Source organism: Phasianus colchicus, chromosome 9 (assembly GCF_987193195.1).
Source record: "Phasianus colchicus chromosome 9, bPhaCol1.hap1.1, whole genome shotgun sequence".
Taxonomy (NCBI): Eukaryota; Metazoa; Chordata; class Aves; order Galliformes; family Phasianidae; genus Phasianus; species Phasianus colchicus.
In genome coordinates, this window is record NC_143444.1 from 7131699 (window position 1) to 7148801 (window position 17103).

Genomic DNA, 17103 nt, shown 5'->3' on the forward strand with positions numbered 1-17103 from the left:
AGGAGGGCAGTCCAGTGCTCACAGAAGAGAGAGAAGGAATTAGGGAGCATTATAAAATTTCATTTCAGTGACCTGTGTGTGCAAAGGAGCAGCGCTGTAAGGTGTGACTTACTCACCTGGATGAAAAACATACGGTGCGACAGTCTTGCCTGAAAGAGGGGTAAATACCTTCATGTGAAGTGATGTGGTCGTCATTTTATTGTTTTGAAGTACTTAGTTCTTAACAAGTCCAGCATCTCAACACCCAGGAGAGCTAAATATTTTTAAACTCTGTTGCTGAGGAGCGTCCCCAGATGATATCTTTCCACTACATACAAAAAACTCTCATAGCTTTTGCAGTAGAGGGCTGCCCTCCAGCTAATGTTCCTGTGTCCTAACTGCAGGGTGACAACTTGCTGTTTTGTGAAGGCGATTCTCCCTTGTAGGATTCCTCAAGAGGTTGAGGGGCTGGAAGTACATTAACTGTATGTTAAAATAGTATCTCTTCTAGTAACATTCTAGAGCTTTTAACTAAGATCTAATTGACAATATTAATGAAGAACAACATATAGATGAAGTTACTGGCCATCTCACTTCTGGAACGACAGAAAATAGGAAGTTTCCCAGTCTTGGTCTAATCAAAGAGCTTAGGTAAAGATAGTTAAGAGTAAACTCAGGGTTTTCTATTGCATGTGTAATTTTATAATACATGCAGCTGAAAACTCAATCAGAGGTAATTCTTGGCTTGCCTCACTGTAGCAAACTGATGTACACAATTGAAATTTTCTCACAGTCGCTTTTTGAGCACTGTATATATTATGTTGTCATGTTATTAGGAGTCACGTAGTAGTTATTTCAGGTGTTTTTAGTAATGAGAGTTAATGCTGAGTTGTGGTGGGTGTAGCTTTCTTCAATGCAAATACACAGTTCCCTATTTAAAATGTGTGCATTTTTTCTGAAAGTAATCGTTTGTTTAGGCATCAGTACTGAAAGGAACAATGCTCCAAGGTAGCTTAAGCAGTTCAATTCAATCAAGGTCAGAAATGTGGGAGCCCTGGGAAGCAAAACATTTGCACGTTCTTTTCTATTTTTGCACAAACAACAAATTGGTTTTCTGGTTCATTTCTGTTGCAATTTTGCATAGTTGTTTTGGTGAGGAGGATTTGCACTTGAATGTTAGGGTTTTTTTTTGTTTTGTTTTGTTTCTTTTGTGAGGATGTTTTTATATCATTAATATATATTTATAACAAGTTTTATTTCAATTTTACTTAAAAAAGGACAAAACTAATACAAAAAGAAAAAACAACAAAAAACTCTAAAAATATCCCAAATTTGATGAACGAATTGTTTCAGAAAGTCTTCCCAGCTGCCTTTAACCTTAAGTGCCCATCCTTTTGATTTCACCTCTCCCCTCCATTCTCACATTCATTTCTTATATTGAGTAGCACTGTGACAAACTCTGACACATATTTACCTCAAACAATGTATTACCTGAAAGGTTTAGAAGGCATGCAATAGAGTAAAGACGTAGTTCTGCAAACTGATGTTACAGGACTGGAGTGTCCTGTATTTGCCTATTTTATTTTACTTATCTGTTTAGCCAGAGTCTAAACTTGGGCCTCTAAGCATGAAGGTTTCCCTTCATTCTGAAAACTTGCTATGAAATCTGACTTACTTAATGTTGGATCTTTCAACTTCCTTAGAATAAGTTTTTTATGAACACGTCTTTGCTATTAGTTTTAACTCTTATTAACTCTAGAAATCTGTTCACAAGATTTTTCCCATTCCTTTTTAAAATATAATCATACTTCTGCGTATTTGTTCTGCCTGTCAGACATCTTTCCCAGCCCGAGGCATGCCTTGCCTATTTGTTTGCTCTGAAGAGCTTTGAATGTAGATTTTCTCACTAAGAAGGCATGCTGTTAAACTGACAAGCTAACGCTGTATTTGTTGAGCCAGCTACAGTATAACATAACCCAGAATGTGCTCTATTACATGTTCAGAAGTTTCTGATACTTGGTGGATTGTAAAGCTCCAGCCATACCCTCCACCTATAGCTGTGGCTCTTGGCAGAGTGGTGCTTCAGTCATTACCCAAGGATTCTCATCCTTGCCTACTCAACTTCAGCTTCATCTGCTCCAGTTAGGAGACAGTGGGAAATGCCATGAAAACTGAACAGTATTTCCTGCGCCTGCCTTTTGAATTCTTCGAAAGCAAAGTTTTATTAACCACATTTGGAAGAGTTTGTGTTGTCTCGGCTCGATTTCACAGATTTGCCCACTCACCTTGCCAGAAATGACTTAGGGCTGTCAGTATTTTTTGTGGTAAGCAACAATTCCGTGTCTGGGCAACAGGCTTCATGTTGGCATTTCTGCATTAGTGAGCCTGATGACCTCAAAAACAAAACGATGCTGAAACTTAACGCTGAATCAGTCTCCAGCTTCAGTGCTAAAAGTCATTGTTTTTTTCCTTCAAGAATAAGTCACTTTTTAACCTCGCAATAAAAAAGCAGCTTGATTTAGATTGCTTCACATTCAAAAGGCATTCTTTGGTTTTCACAGAAATCTGTTTATTTTTACTGTACTTGCTGTGAGCGCAAGTGAACAGAGAATTAATTTTGAAGGCAAAGAATATGTTGGACTACTATAGTCCTGAATTTCTGCTCTTACTAATCATTGCCACTTAAACGAACTTGGAGGGGGAGGTATCTGTGTCTGATATGCTCAACTTCATTGAAACTTCCAGGGCATGATAGAATTGCTACTGATGAAACTGGTACTGTTGCTGATCAATTGAGCGCTAAACCAAATTTTAAAATGTGGTTTGGGGTCTCATTTTTAAACTGTTTTTTAAATAGTTGGTGAATGTTAATAAATGAAAGATATGTTAAATGCTTCTAACCAGATGTGAGTATATTCATGTTACAGGACCAAGAATGTCTTGTTTATGTAAAACTCACACAGTTTCACTTTTATAAAGGTGTTCAGACATGTTTGAGAGAGCATATTGTCCTGTTTATAGTTGGAAGTATGGACTCAGTTAAATTGATTGATAATTTTTTATGGTTATGTTTGGTTGTCTGAGTTTAGATCAAAAAAGAGAAGTGAAGGTCAAGGAGATTTGCAGTCTGTAAATGTGATTGTTTCAGGAGAAAACATGCTCATTTTGTTAGAGTAGGTGCATCTCTTTGCACCTGCTCTCTTTCAGCCAGAGCACACTAGTTGAATTTTTCTGCAAGGACGACTGAACAAAGCCTCTGGATTCATTGTTAAAAGTGTACTTGCAGTTGACTTGGATGGCAGTAGAATTTCTGTGCTGTCTGGACACCAGGAAGAGGCGATCTCTTCCTTTGAATTTGAAAGCAGGCAACAGTCCTGAAGTGAAAGCTTCATGTGAGGCTCTGTATACAATTGAAAAAGCCAAACGTGGTCTTTGGCTGTTTTTGCTAGTCCTGCTTTTCCCTTTCAAAGCGAAACAGAAGTCTCACAATAAAAATGTACTTGGTGATTCTGACACCAAGGTGAGATAGCTGTATTTAATTTTAACTGTTGCTTTGTAACTGAACAATTACTTGGCTTGGTTATTCACATGGTTCAAATATGGTCCAAGTGTCAACTGCAGGCTTTAGGTGTTTTTTTAATAGAATCGTGTACATTATAGTTTGAAGAGAAATTGTGCTTGAGTAATTGAAGTGAGGCCCTTGTATTCTTGGATAGATCCTTATAGAAAACTTTTTAAATTCAAGCTCTGACTTGAATACCTGACTGTAGAATTATGCTCCTGAGAAGAATTTCTCATGATTTGTTTATCTTATTAAATGTATAGTTCAGAGTGCTTTAATTTTGCAGGATGGCTGTGTGGTGAGAGCCAAAACCTCTGAGGCTTGCTACTAGATGAAAATGTAATCACAAAAGAAAACGGAACAGAACAACGTACTTGTTTTCCTGCGGTGTAGTAATTCAATTAGTTGCTAAGCTAATTTTGAAATTAACTGGTGATTTCTTATTTCAGGGTCAGATAACACTAATGGATGTCCCCGTATTTAAAGCAATTCAGCCAGAGGTGAGTTGTTCATTGGTTTGCTTTTCAATTTTAAATGAAAAGGGTTATGCCTGTGCACACGTTCTGGAATTGCAAAGCGTAAGTATGTTCAATAAATTTCATTTTCTTTTACAGTTTGTATAGATCTGAAGCAGATGTTATTTAACACAAATATCTGGAACTAATTGTTTGAGGAATGGAAATTTAAATGTGTTCAACCAGTGCTGGAAGTGAAGCTGGTTTTCAATGTCTGTTTGATAAACATCTTAATTTGGCTATTCTGATGAGAACATTCTAGGTTCCAACTACTAATAGATCCAAATGAAAAGCTAAGTTAATAGGATGGATTGCAGATGGTATGTTCAAAAACGTGGTTTGATAATCTGAGTTGACATTTTTTGTGATTTTTTTTTTTCCAAAGAATTTAATAAATAAGCTACAGTGCTTGCTTTGTTGCCTTAAAGTTGGTCGTGTATCTCAGTATATATTAAAGGTATGATAGGAAGAATCATAGAATCACCCAGGTAAGAAAAATCATCCAAAATCATCCAGTCCAACCCTCTACCTCTCACCAGTATTTCCCACTAAACCACATCCCTCAGTACAACATCTGAACAGTTCTTGAACACCTGCAGGGACAGTGACTTCATCACTCCTCTGGACAGCCTGTTCCAATGCCTGACCACTCTCTCAGAGAAGTATTTCCTGATGCCAACCTGAATCTCCCCTGGCAAACCTGAGGCCATTCCCTTTTGTCCTATCACTAGTTACATGGGAGCAGAGGCTGACCCCACCTCACCACAGCCTCCCTTCAGGCAGTTGTAGACTGTGATAAGGTCTCCCCTGAGCTCCTTTTCTCCTCACTGAACAATCCCAGCTCCCTCAGCTAATCCTCATAAGACCTGTGCTCCAGACCCCTCACCAGCTCCGTTGCCCTTCTCTGGACACACTCCAGAACCTCAGCGTCTATTGAATCAAAGCCAAAACCAAATAGCACCCCTAAGCTTGAATACCACAATTTGTCCATTATATTTTTTTAACGAATATGGCAACTTTTCTGTGCTTTTGCTCTTTGTTCTGCTCAGAGAGCACACATGCACACGTGGCCCAGTTATACAATAACAAGATTCAGGAATGCTGTCTCAACCTCATAGAACAGTGAGGTCCATCTGGAGTTGATCAGCTTTGTTCAGTATTTTATGTAACATTTTTAGCATCATTGTATAGCAATGTATCAGGGCTAGGGATGCTTTTACACGTAGCATTTGCTTCACTTATGCGTTCAGTCCTAACTGTAGTTTAATTTAGCTGGTAATTAGCCAAGTTTTTTTGTTCACATGTCTAAAAATTATGGGGTTAAAATGAAATTTGTCTTTTGTCTCAGGAAAATGTCGAACATCAGAGTGACTGTCAGCAGTCCTCTTAGCCTCACCAAGTGGCCAGCAGTAAAGGCTGAGAGATAGTATGAGAAATAGTGCATTTAATCATGGATAAATCCTTCCTAAACTTCATCAACTGGAAACTTGGAGCTGCAAGTTGCACCCATGTAACATGCTTAACAGCCCACAGGACATTTCTTCCTTGACTAATTGGGGCTCATCCCCACTGAACTCAATTATATGTTAGATCTTCACATTTTACTGTTATTTCTTGTATATAATATGAAAATGCTTCTTTTATGTGTGCTGCTCATGTCACTCTCTATGTAACTTGTGCTCTTCTATTCAATAGTAGATGTTCTATTTGCTTTTTCTGTACCATGCACCTTTTCATTGCCTTTCTGTTGTATCTTTTCTGATCTCATTTGAAAAAGCAACTCTATTCAGGTTCTTTCTTACATAGGAGAGGAAATGAATTCAGACTGTATCCATTGTGTCCTGTGTTTCTCTGACTGATTCATATCTTTTCTGTAAAAAGAAAAGTGAGAGTAACCAAACACATCTTGTATTCAAGATGTGAGATCTGTAGATGTATTGGGATAATATATGGATGATTTGTTCTCTGTTTTGTTTTTAAATGACTCCGTATTCCTTTCTGAATATAGCCTGGCTTGATCTGATGTTTTCAGAGTTTTTGTAGCAACTATAATAAATTTTAAATTTGTTCATCCTTTTTTTGGTACAATTAGCATTTTCCTGTGGGCATTGCTTCACACCTTTCAAGCTTAATTTTTATTTCTCATGTTATTATCTACATTATCAGTAGCGTGGAAGTCTCTTTCAGCTCATCAGTCACCTTTAGAGCACTACAATCTATTTTACTGGTAGCAGGCTTTTGTTATTTGTCTCTGTATGGATCAGTGAAGAATGTTTGGCTTCCACTAAATGCATCTGCTGAAAATATCTTAGCTGTGGTTGCTGATTTCATCATTTATCTACTTGCAGATTTTTTCAAAGGCTGCTTTTTGATCTGTACTTGAAAATGTTTTAATGATTTAGCTTTCATGATTTCAGCAAGCTCCCCCCCCCCTTTTTTTTTCTTTTCTCCTAAATCCTTCAAAGAGCATCCCATTTGATCTCTTTTCAGGACATCCTTAGTCTTTTTGATTGACAGGATATGTTTACCCTGATCCTTCTAGTAGGATATCTTTTTTTTAGCTCTTTTTTGAGATCCTTAAAGTCTATTACCTTTTTATCTGATTATTTGAAGTACTTTCTGTATGCGTGTACTTCTAAAGCTAAGCATTACTGCTATGCAGGTCATATCGTGTCATCCTGTCCCCCCATCCTCCTGCAAATCAGTGTATCATCTGTATGCTTTTACACAATGCCTGTTCTGTAGTCACTGAGCTTTAAAGGACTGGGTATCAAAAAATCAAACCAGTAGTGTAAATAGTTAGGACTTTTCCTAATGCTCTGCAAATGTAGAAATTCCACTGCTTGAGCTTGATGGTAGTTTGCTCTTCTCAGTCTTGCTTGCATAGGATGAGCAGTCAGCTGCATAACGAGTACAAGGAATCAAATGATGTGGATATAGTGGATCAAGCCAGCACTCCATACCTTGTAACTTGCTGCTCTTGTAACATTGCCTCTCCAGTATTGTAGCTTATGTTTTATGAGCAAACCTACAGAAAATCACTGGGAGATGATAAGAAATGTCAAGAAAACACATCTAATTTTGTTGACTGTTCTACCTTATTAGTGTATACCACAAAAGGGAGAAGCATAAGAAAATAAGAAACTAACTTCTTAAAAGAAAATGTTGTGAGAGTAGATGAACATATCTAGAAATAAATTCATTTTAAGAAATCTGTGCTACATAAGAAGAAGCCACATGATGCCTTCAGTGAAAAATATCTGTAGCTAGTTTAGTACTTCTCACATTTGCACAAAAGAAGCTGAAGATACTGACAGCATGTGAGTAATATCTGTCCATCAGTGTTCCTTCACAGGTAGAAGGAGGCCAGTTGCCTTGTATCTCACATACTCCTAAGTTATGTTAGTTCTCAATGGAAAAGGAAGGGACGTACAGGTTAGTTCTCAGGTCAGAAGAAGCTGTATGCAATTAAAATTGAAAAGACAGGGAGACCTCTTTTTTTTCAAATAATTCTATGTACATTTCAGTCTGAGTGAGATGTTGCACCTGTGCCCATCAGATATTAGTATATAACTATAAATTGGGCCCTTATCTTAATACTTCCACGTACTGTCTAAAGATTCTTGGTAATGGATTTGGCTTAAAAAATACCACTACTGTTGTTAATCACATGAATGTCATTAAACCCCAGAGCCATCTAAACCAGGTCTGCTTCTGAGGCAAAACTTGCATGCAACCTTAACACAGTGCCAGGGCAATGGGTCACTTATATCTTTAACCATCATAGCTTTTTTGTTTGGTAACAAGGAATTGAAATGATAGAAAGGTGTGCCTTGAATTATTAACAAATTGCCATGCTTTTTCTAAACCTGAGAAAGCAACTAGATTTCTTTTTCTGCTATTAAGGAAGTGTAATCATCAGGTGCCAGTAAGGATGAATCAACTTGTGTTCTCCCCAAGTGCAAAGCCGTGATTTTTTTTTTTGTTCTGATGGAAACTGCATCACTGGGGGTGCTGAGGGACAGAGAATGCAAGCCAAGATCTTTTGGATGGTTTCCTCACCTCTCAGCCTGTTCTTTGCAATAGGAGTAGATCACAGTTGCATGGTTGTCTTGTGCATAGTCACTGATGAGCTGATGTAAGGAGATGGGCACATGTGTTGAGCACGTGTTGAACAGGATAGCATTTTCTTGGGTAGGTGCTGGTAGTGGGACTTCATAGTGACATTTGAAGGAATGGCTCTAGAATGCTGAGTTGGAGAATGCATTCTTCCTGGGTAGGAGGGAGCATCAGCCTTCTCTAGCAAGTGCAGACCAGCATGCCAGACTTAAACAAGTGGAAGAACTGAAGATCTCTCTTAACTGGCGTGAGACTCTTCAGTAGCTTTGGGATGTTGGTTGAAAACATTAAGAACTTCTAATTAAAAACAAAATTCAGAACGGTGTGGGATAACATGCTGTGCTGAGGTTAGAGCTTCAAATATTCAGATGCTAGATAATTTTAATACCTGACTGCATTAAACAGCACTATTGTTAATTATGTGTTGATTTTTGTTTTTAATCTTAACTGATATGATAATTGACATGTATGGTGTAATACTGTTTTCAGTAAGTGGTTATCAATACAGTAATAAAACTGAGAGCACTTTGGAGTGAAAGATGTGAAGAGAAAGCATGAATAAATGAAAACTAAGGGCTGTGCTTTGCTATTATGCTGCTTTAATAATTCAGCTGTCTCTGTTCTGGATAGTGTTCCTGATAGTTTCAACTGGCACTGCTGAGTAGGTTGTATGCTGAATGTATTTGGGTCTGTTCTGTGTGCTACTGTATACGAGTAGAAGAGCTCAGTAGTAAATTTAGATTTTTACAGCTCCTAGTTAAAAATGCTTTTTTGAAATTAAGAGGTAGTAAATAACAGTGAATATGGTGTTTTTGCCCAACTGCTGTGTAAGTTGCACAGACAGGAGGCATTACAGCTCAAGTACAGCAACAAAGTGGCTTTAGTTTTTTTCTTTTTAAGCAAACCATCTTGCACCATTTTATTCCACAAACCTTTCTTAAATGCTGAATGTTGCTCAGCTTCACATAAAATTGGCTCATTTGGAATGGAAAACTGGAAGTAGTGCTTCTTTTATTGTTGCTGCAGAAGGTGACCATTTTGGTATTTCTGTAATGCAGCATGCCAAGTTAAAACAACAGGACATGTCTTGGTTGATGTAATGTTTTATAATCTAAACTTAAATATCTTCAGAAGGTAATTAAAGACAAAAGACACACTCCTCTTCCTAGTTCAGATTCATGCTTACAGCAGTATTTTTGTGTGTTAGCTTTGTTGTGCTAGCAAATGGATCTTGAATTATTTCCTTAGCTTTTAATAATAGCTGAATTAAAAAAAAAAAAAAGTCTAATTCAACAGAAGATGAAATCTAATAATTCAAAAGCATTTGGAAACAATACTTACAGAATTTCAGTTTACAGAAGAAAATAGGAAAAGTACGACTCTTGTATTTATTATGTCAACTTCTTATTGCTCTGTTATTTTGAAACTTTCACGATGCTTCTCTCTATGGCAATGGCTCTGAACACTCACAGATGCAAAAAGTGAATTCTCATCTTTGTTCTTGCAGGAGCTGGCAAGCTGTGGTTGGAATAAAAAAGAGAAATATAGTTCTGCTCCAAACGCAGTTGCTTTCACCAGAAGATTCAACCATGTGAGTTGCTATTTTTTTTTTTTTAAATTCACTGTAATTACATGTATATGTTTAAAACATCTGGTGAATTAAGTGTTCTGGCACATCACTTCTTGTTGATCACAGCTGGTTATTTGAAAATTGCAAGTAATTGCTTAAAAGAGTTCATTATCTTCAGCTAGTACAGAAAGATCACGGCTCAAGTGCTAAACAAATAGCTGTGTTGGTTTTGGTTTTGGATTTTTTTTAAATAGCAGCTACTAATGAATAAAATGAGGAAAATATTAAGCATTTTTCCCAGACATGCTGGTTGTCCTTTTCATAACGATGGGAATAATCATTTCACATCAAAAGCTTACTATGTAGGACTTCTGGAGTCATAATTAGGTACTTCCTTCTGTTAATTATGTCTTTTGCTTCGTTAGATGTTTGTCCCTAGAAATAAGAACTTCTTGTCAGTATGATTATCTTTTTAAGGTGATTCTGAGCAAACTTAAAAATTCCAAACATCAATTGTCTTACGCTTATTTTTTAATTCTCTATTTTGCATAATTTTCCAGTTATGCATTTGAGACTTGTGGCTTTCTTAAAAATTTCTTTGTGTAAAACAAGATTACAATTTTAGCCTTCTCCTCTGTTAAAGCTGCAGAACTGCAGCTATGTAGTTAGCCAGCCGCATCTCAAAACTGTAATGCCTTTTTATTTAATACCTTATTTTTGTCTTTCAGATGAAGTAATTCTCTTACCCTCTTTTCTCCTCTTGTAAATGTTTAATAATGTCTCCAGTATAAAAGCTCTTTTCCAGACCTATTTATTTTCTGTGCCCAGAATCATGGCTTGAACATCTTTGTTAATCAACTCAAACTCAGACTGAGCCTCTGACTTTTTCAGTCTTTTGTTGTATGCTTTCACACTTTCCATTATTGCTCATATTCAAGATTTGACCAAGCTTTATCATATATCTACACTTAGAATAGTACTTAGCCATCTAATGATTAAAGTGCATGTCTGGGAGTGGGTTTGCCTGATTCACCTCTTGACTGAAGAAATGATGTTGTGCCTTGAAATTCTTGTGCCTGTAACATCACCTTCTGAAATCTGTTCCATCCCCACCCAGTATTTGGCTGAAATCTTCCTGGTCTAACTTGAGAAGTTACTGCATATCCAGCATGAGACTAGTTCTACACTGATAAACCAGATTCCAACATTGTGCTCTCGATTCATATTAGTTGTCTCTTTGAAGAAACATACTGTTTTGCTCAATATCCCAAAATGCTTTTGTAGTAAGGGCCACATTAGTGTACGTCAACTACCATACTTACAATTTTGGTATAACATAATAAGGAACTGCAGAAATTGGCTAAACAGTCAACAGGGGTTGAAAGGGACCTCAGCAGATCACTGAGTCCAACCTCCCTGCTAAAGCAGGCCACACAGGTCAGTGTCCAGCTGGGTCCTGAATATCTCTGTGGAAGGAGACTCTACAACCTCTCTGGGCATTCTGTTCCAGTGGGCCATCACCCTTACCATAAAGAATTTCTTTCCCATATCAGTATGGAACTTCCTGTGTTGAACTTTTAGGCTATTGCTCCTTGTTCTGTCACTACACACCACTGAGAAGAGTCTGACCTCGTCCATTTGCCTCCCGTGTCCTTTTAGATGTTTATCAACTTTAATCAGATCCCCTCTCAGTCAGGCTGAGCAGAGCCAGGTTTCTCAGACTTAACTTGAAACATATTAAAGAATTGGAATAATACAGTTGTTAGAAAGAAGTAAGGCGGCTAAGTCAGGTCATGTGAATAAGCAATTAACTGTCTGCAAACTGTCTGTCATTACAGAGGCACAGTTTAAAAGTGTCTAACCAGTCAGAGATGTTAAGGACAGAGGGAGGGAAGGTGTGCATTGTAGAGTTGGCCAGAGCCAGCCTGTGACTTAGCAGTTGTTAAAGGTCTTAACAATGGAATTAACATCTTAGTAGCATCTAAATAATGTTTAGAAAACACCTAAATGCAGTATTCTTAGAATAACAGAAATTTCATCTAGCAAAATTCCATTCATTTATTGCTGTAGTGTTATCTTGTCTCCCATTCATTCTTACACTGTTTTGGTTTTGTGATCAATTTAGATTTTAGCTGTTTTTTTCAAAGGTTGTTGCAGTGTGTTTTTTTTTTTCTGCAGAATGCTTACCAAATTTTTTTGCTTGGTTTATCGACTTTGTTTTATCTTAGTTTTTATAAAGATTCATAAGAAATGTCATTGTGCGTGCAATACAGAGAGTACAATACCAGAAATAATTGCCTTTTTCTGCAACACCTTTCTTCATAACAGTTCACAGTCCTGTTTCTCTAGAAAGCCTTGCTAACTGCTGAAGGGAACTTTGTATTTTCGTTATTCCGTGGTTCACGTTAGATAATTGTTGATAGTGACTGGCACTTTCATCTGTCATCTTTTTTTGACTGCACGTCATTTGTTTCAAGGAACTTCTGATTGAAAGACAGATCAAGAAGAAATATTAGAATTAGGTGACTCTCAAAGTTCTGTAGTGTCTGAGTTTGTTCAGTGCTTCAGTAGATTGAAAGGTCTGTCCCTGTTCTTCAAATTTTTTCAACATGGTGAAGGAGAACCTTGAATAAAATGCAGCAATCTGACTAGCTTTGAGCTGCTGTTTGCAGAGTCTCTTGTGCTGTTTCTCTGCCTTCCCTTTTTGCCCCTTTGGCTTTGCATCTGAAGGCCTCACAGTAATGATGCAGTCAGGAAGGGGCTGAGATTTGCTTATGAACCCTTTCTTGTGGAAGGGAGCAGTGATCAGAAAAGCAATAAACATACAGGCAGGTTGATGCAGGGAGAGGCTGCCTGACTTCAGATATCCTTCATGTAGACATTTTCTACGCTGCGTGCAAATAGAGCTGCAAATTTTCTAGTCAGAAGCTTTAGGTTTATAGGTAAGCTTGATCCTATGTAAGTGCTTTCTGTACAGTCATAGAAGTCAGATGTGCAACTCTGTCAGGTGAAGATGTCTTCGTTAACAATTTTTTGAGAGCCTTCTTAGTGTTGGAAGGTTTTCTTTTTCTGTGGTCTTCTTGCTTCCGGCAGAGTTAATCGTCTGAAAGTATTTGTGTATAATCACAGAGGGTGGTGTGACACACTGGAACAGGTTGCCTGAGGAGGTTGTGGATGCCCCATACCTGCAGGCATTCAAGGCCAGACTGGATGTGGCTGTGGGCAGCCCCTGGTCTGCTGGTTGGTGACCCTGCACATAGCAGGGGGTTGGAACTGAATGAGCACTGTGGTCCTTTTCAACCCAGGCCATTCTGTGATTCTGTGTTTTGTCCCTAACTTTCACTTCCCTTCTGGGTTTCGGCTGCATTTACTGCTTCCGAAGATTCTATTAGTCAGATGCCTGTTATTGATGTTTTTAATATCTGAAAGAAATACATTGTCAGTAATCTGAAATTGTCTTTGGAAAATCCGTAAAATAAGAGTGCTGTATATATATATATATATAAAAGAGCATCTTTGCCATGTCTTTGAGTTTTGTGGATAATAATAGATTTGGGACAGGCCAGTATGGGGCTCTGCTGCTGAGCTAGTCTTCCAAGGTCTCTCTTTTAAGAGATAAGTGGTAAGTACTTGGAGCCGTTGCAATTCAACAGTAAATCAACTGGATCAAGGAAAGTAGCTTTTCTGTCTGTTTTTCACATTGTCAGCACTGTTGCATTCAATTGTTCCAGTTCTTAGTCTCTCTTTTTGACTACATTTAAAGCCAGAAGATTTGGAGACATTTCTAGGCCTTCTTTTTCTCGTTTCTTTTTTTCTTGTTGGTTTCTCTTTACAATGTCACTTGAAAAATTGTTGCTAGCCGACTCTTATCAGCCTGTCAGAGAAGCTACTGTGAAGGGTCAGAGAGTTGATAATAGAGGAAACAAGTCCAAGTACTTAACGACTGGTTGTGAGGTGGATTAGTTTGCTTCCAGCCAATGTTCTGAGAAACTGCAGCATGCAGCTTCGGTGGCCAAGGGACATAGCATGTGCAGGAACTTCTTCCAGGAAGTTTACATCAATCTTTATTTTGGCACCAAGGAAAAGTCATCAGTCTTACCTTCACGTGCTGGGACTGGAGAGGAGATCAGAAGGCTGCAAGTGTTGTTTCAGTTGCAGATTGAAATTCTTCATGTTAGTACCTCAGTTTTTGGCTTACTGAGACAGTACTTGGGATAACTTTTGATGTAGTGTGGGCCTACAGTTCAGAATGTGTCATTGTGGAGGAGTCATTCATTTCAATAGTACTGTTTATATTTGGATTTTGCCATCTTTTGGAGAGCAGTGAAAAGCCGAGAATTCAAACAGCATAGGCAGTAGCAGCTGGAATAAGAAGATACAGTGGAGCAAGTTTTTGTCTTCCTTGCCTGGTCTAACTTCTCTGTTCTTGTTCAGCTGAAGGCAGTTCCTGTTGGGCACCTGCCCTACTTCTTGTGGGGTACAAATGTTTACAGCTAAAATACATTCAGTAAAATCACTGTAACTCTTGGCCAATAAAGACCACAAATCCATTTCATCAAATTTTTGCTCACCTTTAAATTTCACTGAGCTTAAATATGCATTGTGCATCTGTCTTTCCTTTTTCCCCCAACTTGCCAAAAGAGAGCCTTGAACAGCTCTCACGTTGTAAGTAAAAAGAACATTAAATCAGTAACAGCTGCTTCACAGCAAATTGATCTGCTGATAGCGTTTTGGAAACAGTATGAATTATGTGCAGTTGATTGCAGTCTACTGAGAATGAAGTAGTGTATTTCCAGCATTAGTTATGTGATAATTATATGTGGTGCCTGTAAAAACAGTTCGAGTTCACGGAAGGAGAAGTCAGTGAATCATTCCATGCCAGGATCCTTTTATTCTTGAAGCATGTGTTGTGATGCAGTACTGCATAGATCTGCACATCTGCTATTAAGTTCCTTTAAAAAAAAAAAAAAAAAAAAAGCAGCTTCTCTACATAATTCTTTTCAAGCTGTGATCCCAGCCTATTGAAGCTTTCTTTCTGAAAGTTAGTTGTATCAAAATACACAACTGTTGTAATTGGTAAAAATGTGTTAGTGTAAAAATTGTCAAGTTTACCTACTTACTGAACCTTTGTTCTCTATCTTTTGGAAATACCTTATGTAAAAGCTAACTGTCACTTTCCTGATGATATCAGTATCTGTATTCAAAGCCATTTTCCCCAACGCTTTCATTTAAATGGGATCAGAACTGTGCTGCCACAGAGCTTAAACTATTACAGAAACTTGGTCTAGTGGCCTGGTCTGGTGGTTGGCAACCCTGCACACAGCAGGGGGTTGGAACTAGATGATGATTGTGGTCCTTTTCAACCCAGGCCGTTCTATGAACTCATCAACTAGATTCAGTGCATTGGAACAGTTTTAAAGCAGAAGATCCCTCCTTGAAAGAGGCCAATTGTGTACGTTTTACTAATGCTGTGAAATGCTGATTTTTAAACCAAATACAAAAATGACAGGGCAGGGGGGAAATATGTTTTGTGATGTAGTGTTGCGGCGTCGCAATGACGTGGTAGTGAAATTTTCCTAGGGCTGCCTTCAGAATTAAAAACAAACAAACACGCGTGGAGGAGAAGGTGGCATTCTTCCTTTGGAAGCTGAGTTGGGTGGATGGGCTAAGCTTAGGAAACTGGAGGTTCTTCCTCATCTGTAAAGATGCAAGGTCCAAGGTTTTATTATGCATCCTGTGTTTTCAGGTAGCATATCAGAAGATTTTAAACGTTAGGAAGAATGATTCTGAAACTCTTAATAACGAGATAGTTTTGCATTTATCTGTCGCTTCATGGAGAGAGCAAAAATAGTTTTGGAACCAGTGGCTATGTGCTTAAAAAAGCCAGTATAGCCAGGCTGGTATTCCAGATATGGCAAGCAAGGGACGATATAAAAAGCTTGAACTGTTGTGATTTGAGGAAAAATGCATTCAGAAGTTGATTCTGTTTTTACATGATGATGGTAACAGGGAAGAATGTTAATATACAGATATAAGTAGGGGTTTAAATGCTGTCTTGAGCTGATATCAAAGAGATGGATACCCAAAAGCTGCGAGGAATCTAACTGTTGGGTGGGTGGACATTGTGGGGGAAATAAGATGTGAATACAGTGAGAGGATTTTACAGCAAATAACCACAGTATTTATGGAACCATCCATTGCTAATGTGAAGAAAGAACCTGAATAAAATATAAATGTGATTCTGTGTGGCTGATTTGAAACAAAAGGTTTTGTTTAAATTGTTTATTTTTCAATATTTGGAAAAACGAGGTGGTGGTTTATATAGACCAGACAGAACCAATAGCAGTACCACTGAAAATGCATGAAGGAGGAGATGAGGTGGTTGGAGTGGAAATGGTCAGGAGTTTAGTTCTTCCTGCTGCTTACTCTCACTGAAGGCATTGGACAGCCCAAAGCTGAGGAGGAGGTTTGGAGTTAGTTTTGTTTGCTTTCTTTGTAAGTTCTTGGAAGCATTGAGAACCCAGTCTGGCTGGGACTGGGACAGAAACCAGATTTCATTGAGTAAACAGGAGTACTTGTGTGGTACGGGGCCTGTGTCACTGTGAGACTGATGAACTTCCATAGACGTTTAGTCCAACGTGCCAAATGCTTTGTTTTTCTGTTCTCATGAACATACTGAAGCATTGTTCCATTAATCTGCGAACGATCTCTTATTTCATCCAAACTCTGTTTTTCTGACCAAAGGCTCATTATTTAGAGTGCATTGTCTCAATGCGATTCTTTGCGATGCAAAAACTTATGTTAAAACTTGAGGTTTCTTTGTCCTTCAGAGGGAGAGCATCTCTGAAGAAACTGCTTAATCATTCAAGGGTATAGTTTTTCTCAAGCTGTGTAACTACAGCAGCACGTCACATTGAGGTTTCAATTGTTTTGACTATACTTTGAAGTACTGTTGGACACTTCAGTAGAACTTAGGTATTCTGTAGTAATGCTGTTTGCACAGAACCACATTTTACGTTCATCAGGGTAACAGTCTCTCAGGAGACACTTTGGTGCATTTTTTTAATTGTCGTTGTTATTTTCCCTTTTAAGGGAAAAAGAAAACTTGAGCTCTATGACTTTTTCCTTTCCTGGCTGATATGGCCCTGGATAAACAGACCAAAGGGAAACAATGATGTAGGATGCTTTAGGATGCTGGTTGGGTTTTTTTTTTTTTTTTGGTAGTTCTGCTTTTCTGTTCCAGATCTCATGTTAGGGCACCTCAGTTCTCATCAGATCAGACAAACTTAACTGGAAATGTAGTTTTTTTTTTTATTTTTTGTGCTATTATTTTCATTTTTCAGTGCTTTTGTGTGTGA

At 38.1% G+C, this 17103-nt stretch overlaps 1 protein-coding gene across 14 annotated transcripts in view; it reads left to right on the plus strand.

The window, feature by feature from the left end:
• Positions 1-17103, plus strand: part of RALGPS2 (Ral GEF with PH domain and SH3 binding motif 2) — a 133851-nt gene that overhangs the window by 54438 nt on the left and 62310 nt on the right. For all 14 annotated transcript variants that reach the window (XM_031595576.2, XM_031595581.2, XM_090145995.1 and 11 more), the window contains exons 4-5: positions 3991-4041; positions 9683-9766. In XM_031595576.2, coding sequence (XP_031451436.1) covers positions 3991-4041; positions 9683-9766 — 135 coding nt within the window. The remainder of the gene's footprint in view (positions 1-3990; positions 4042-9682; positions 9767-17103) is intronic.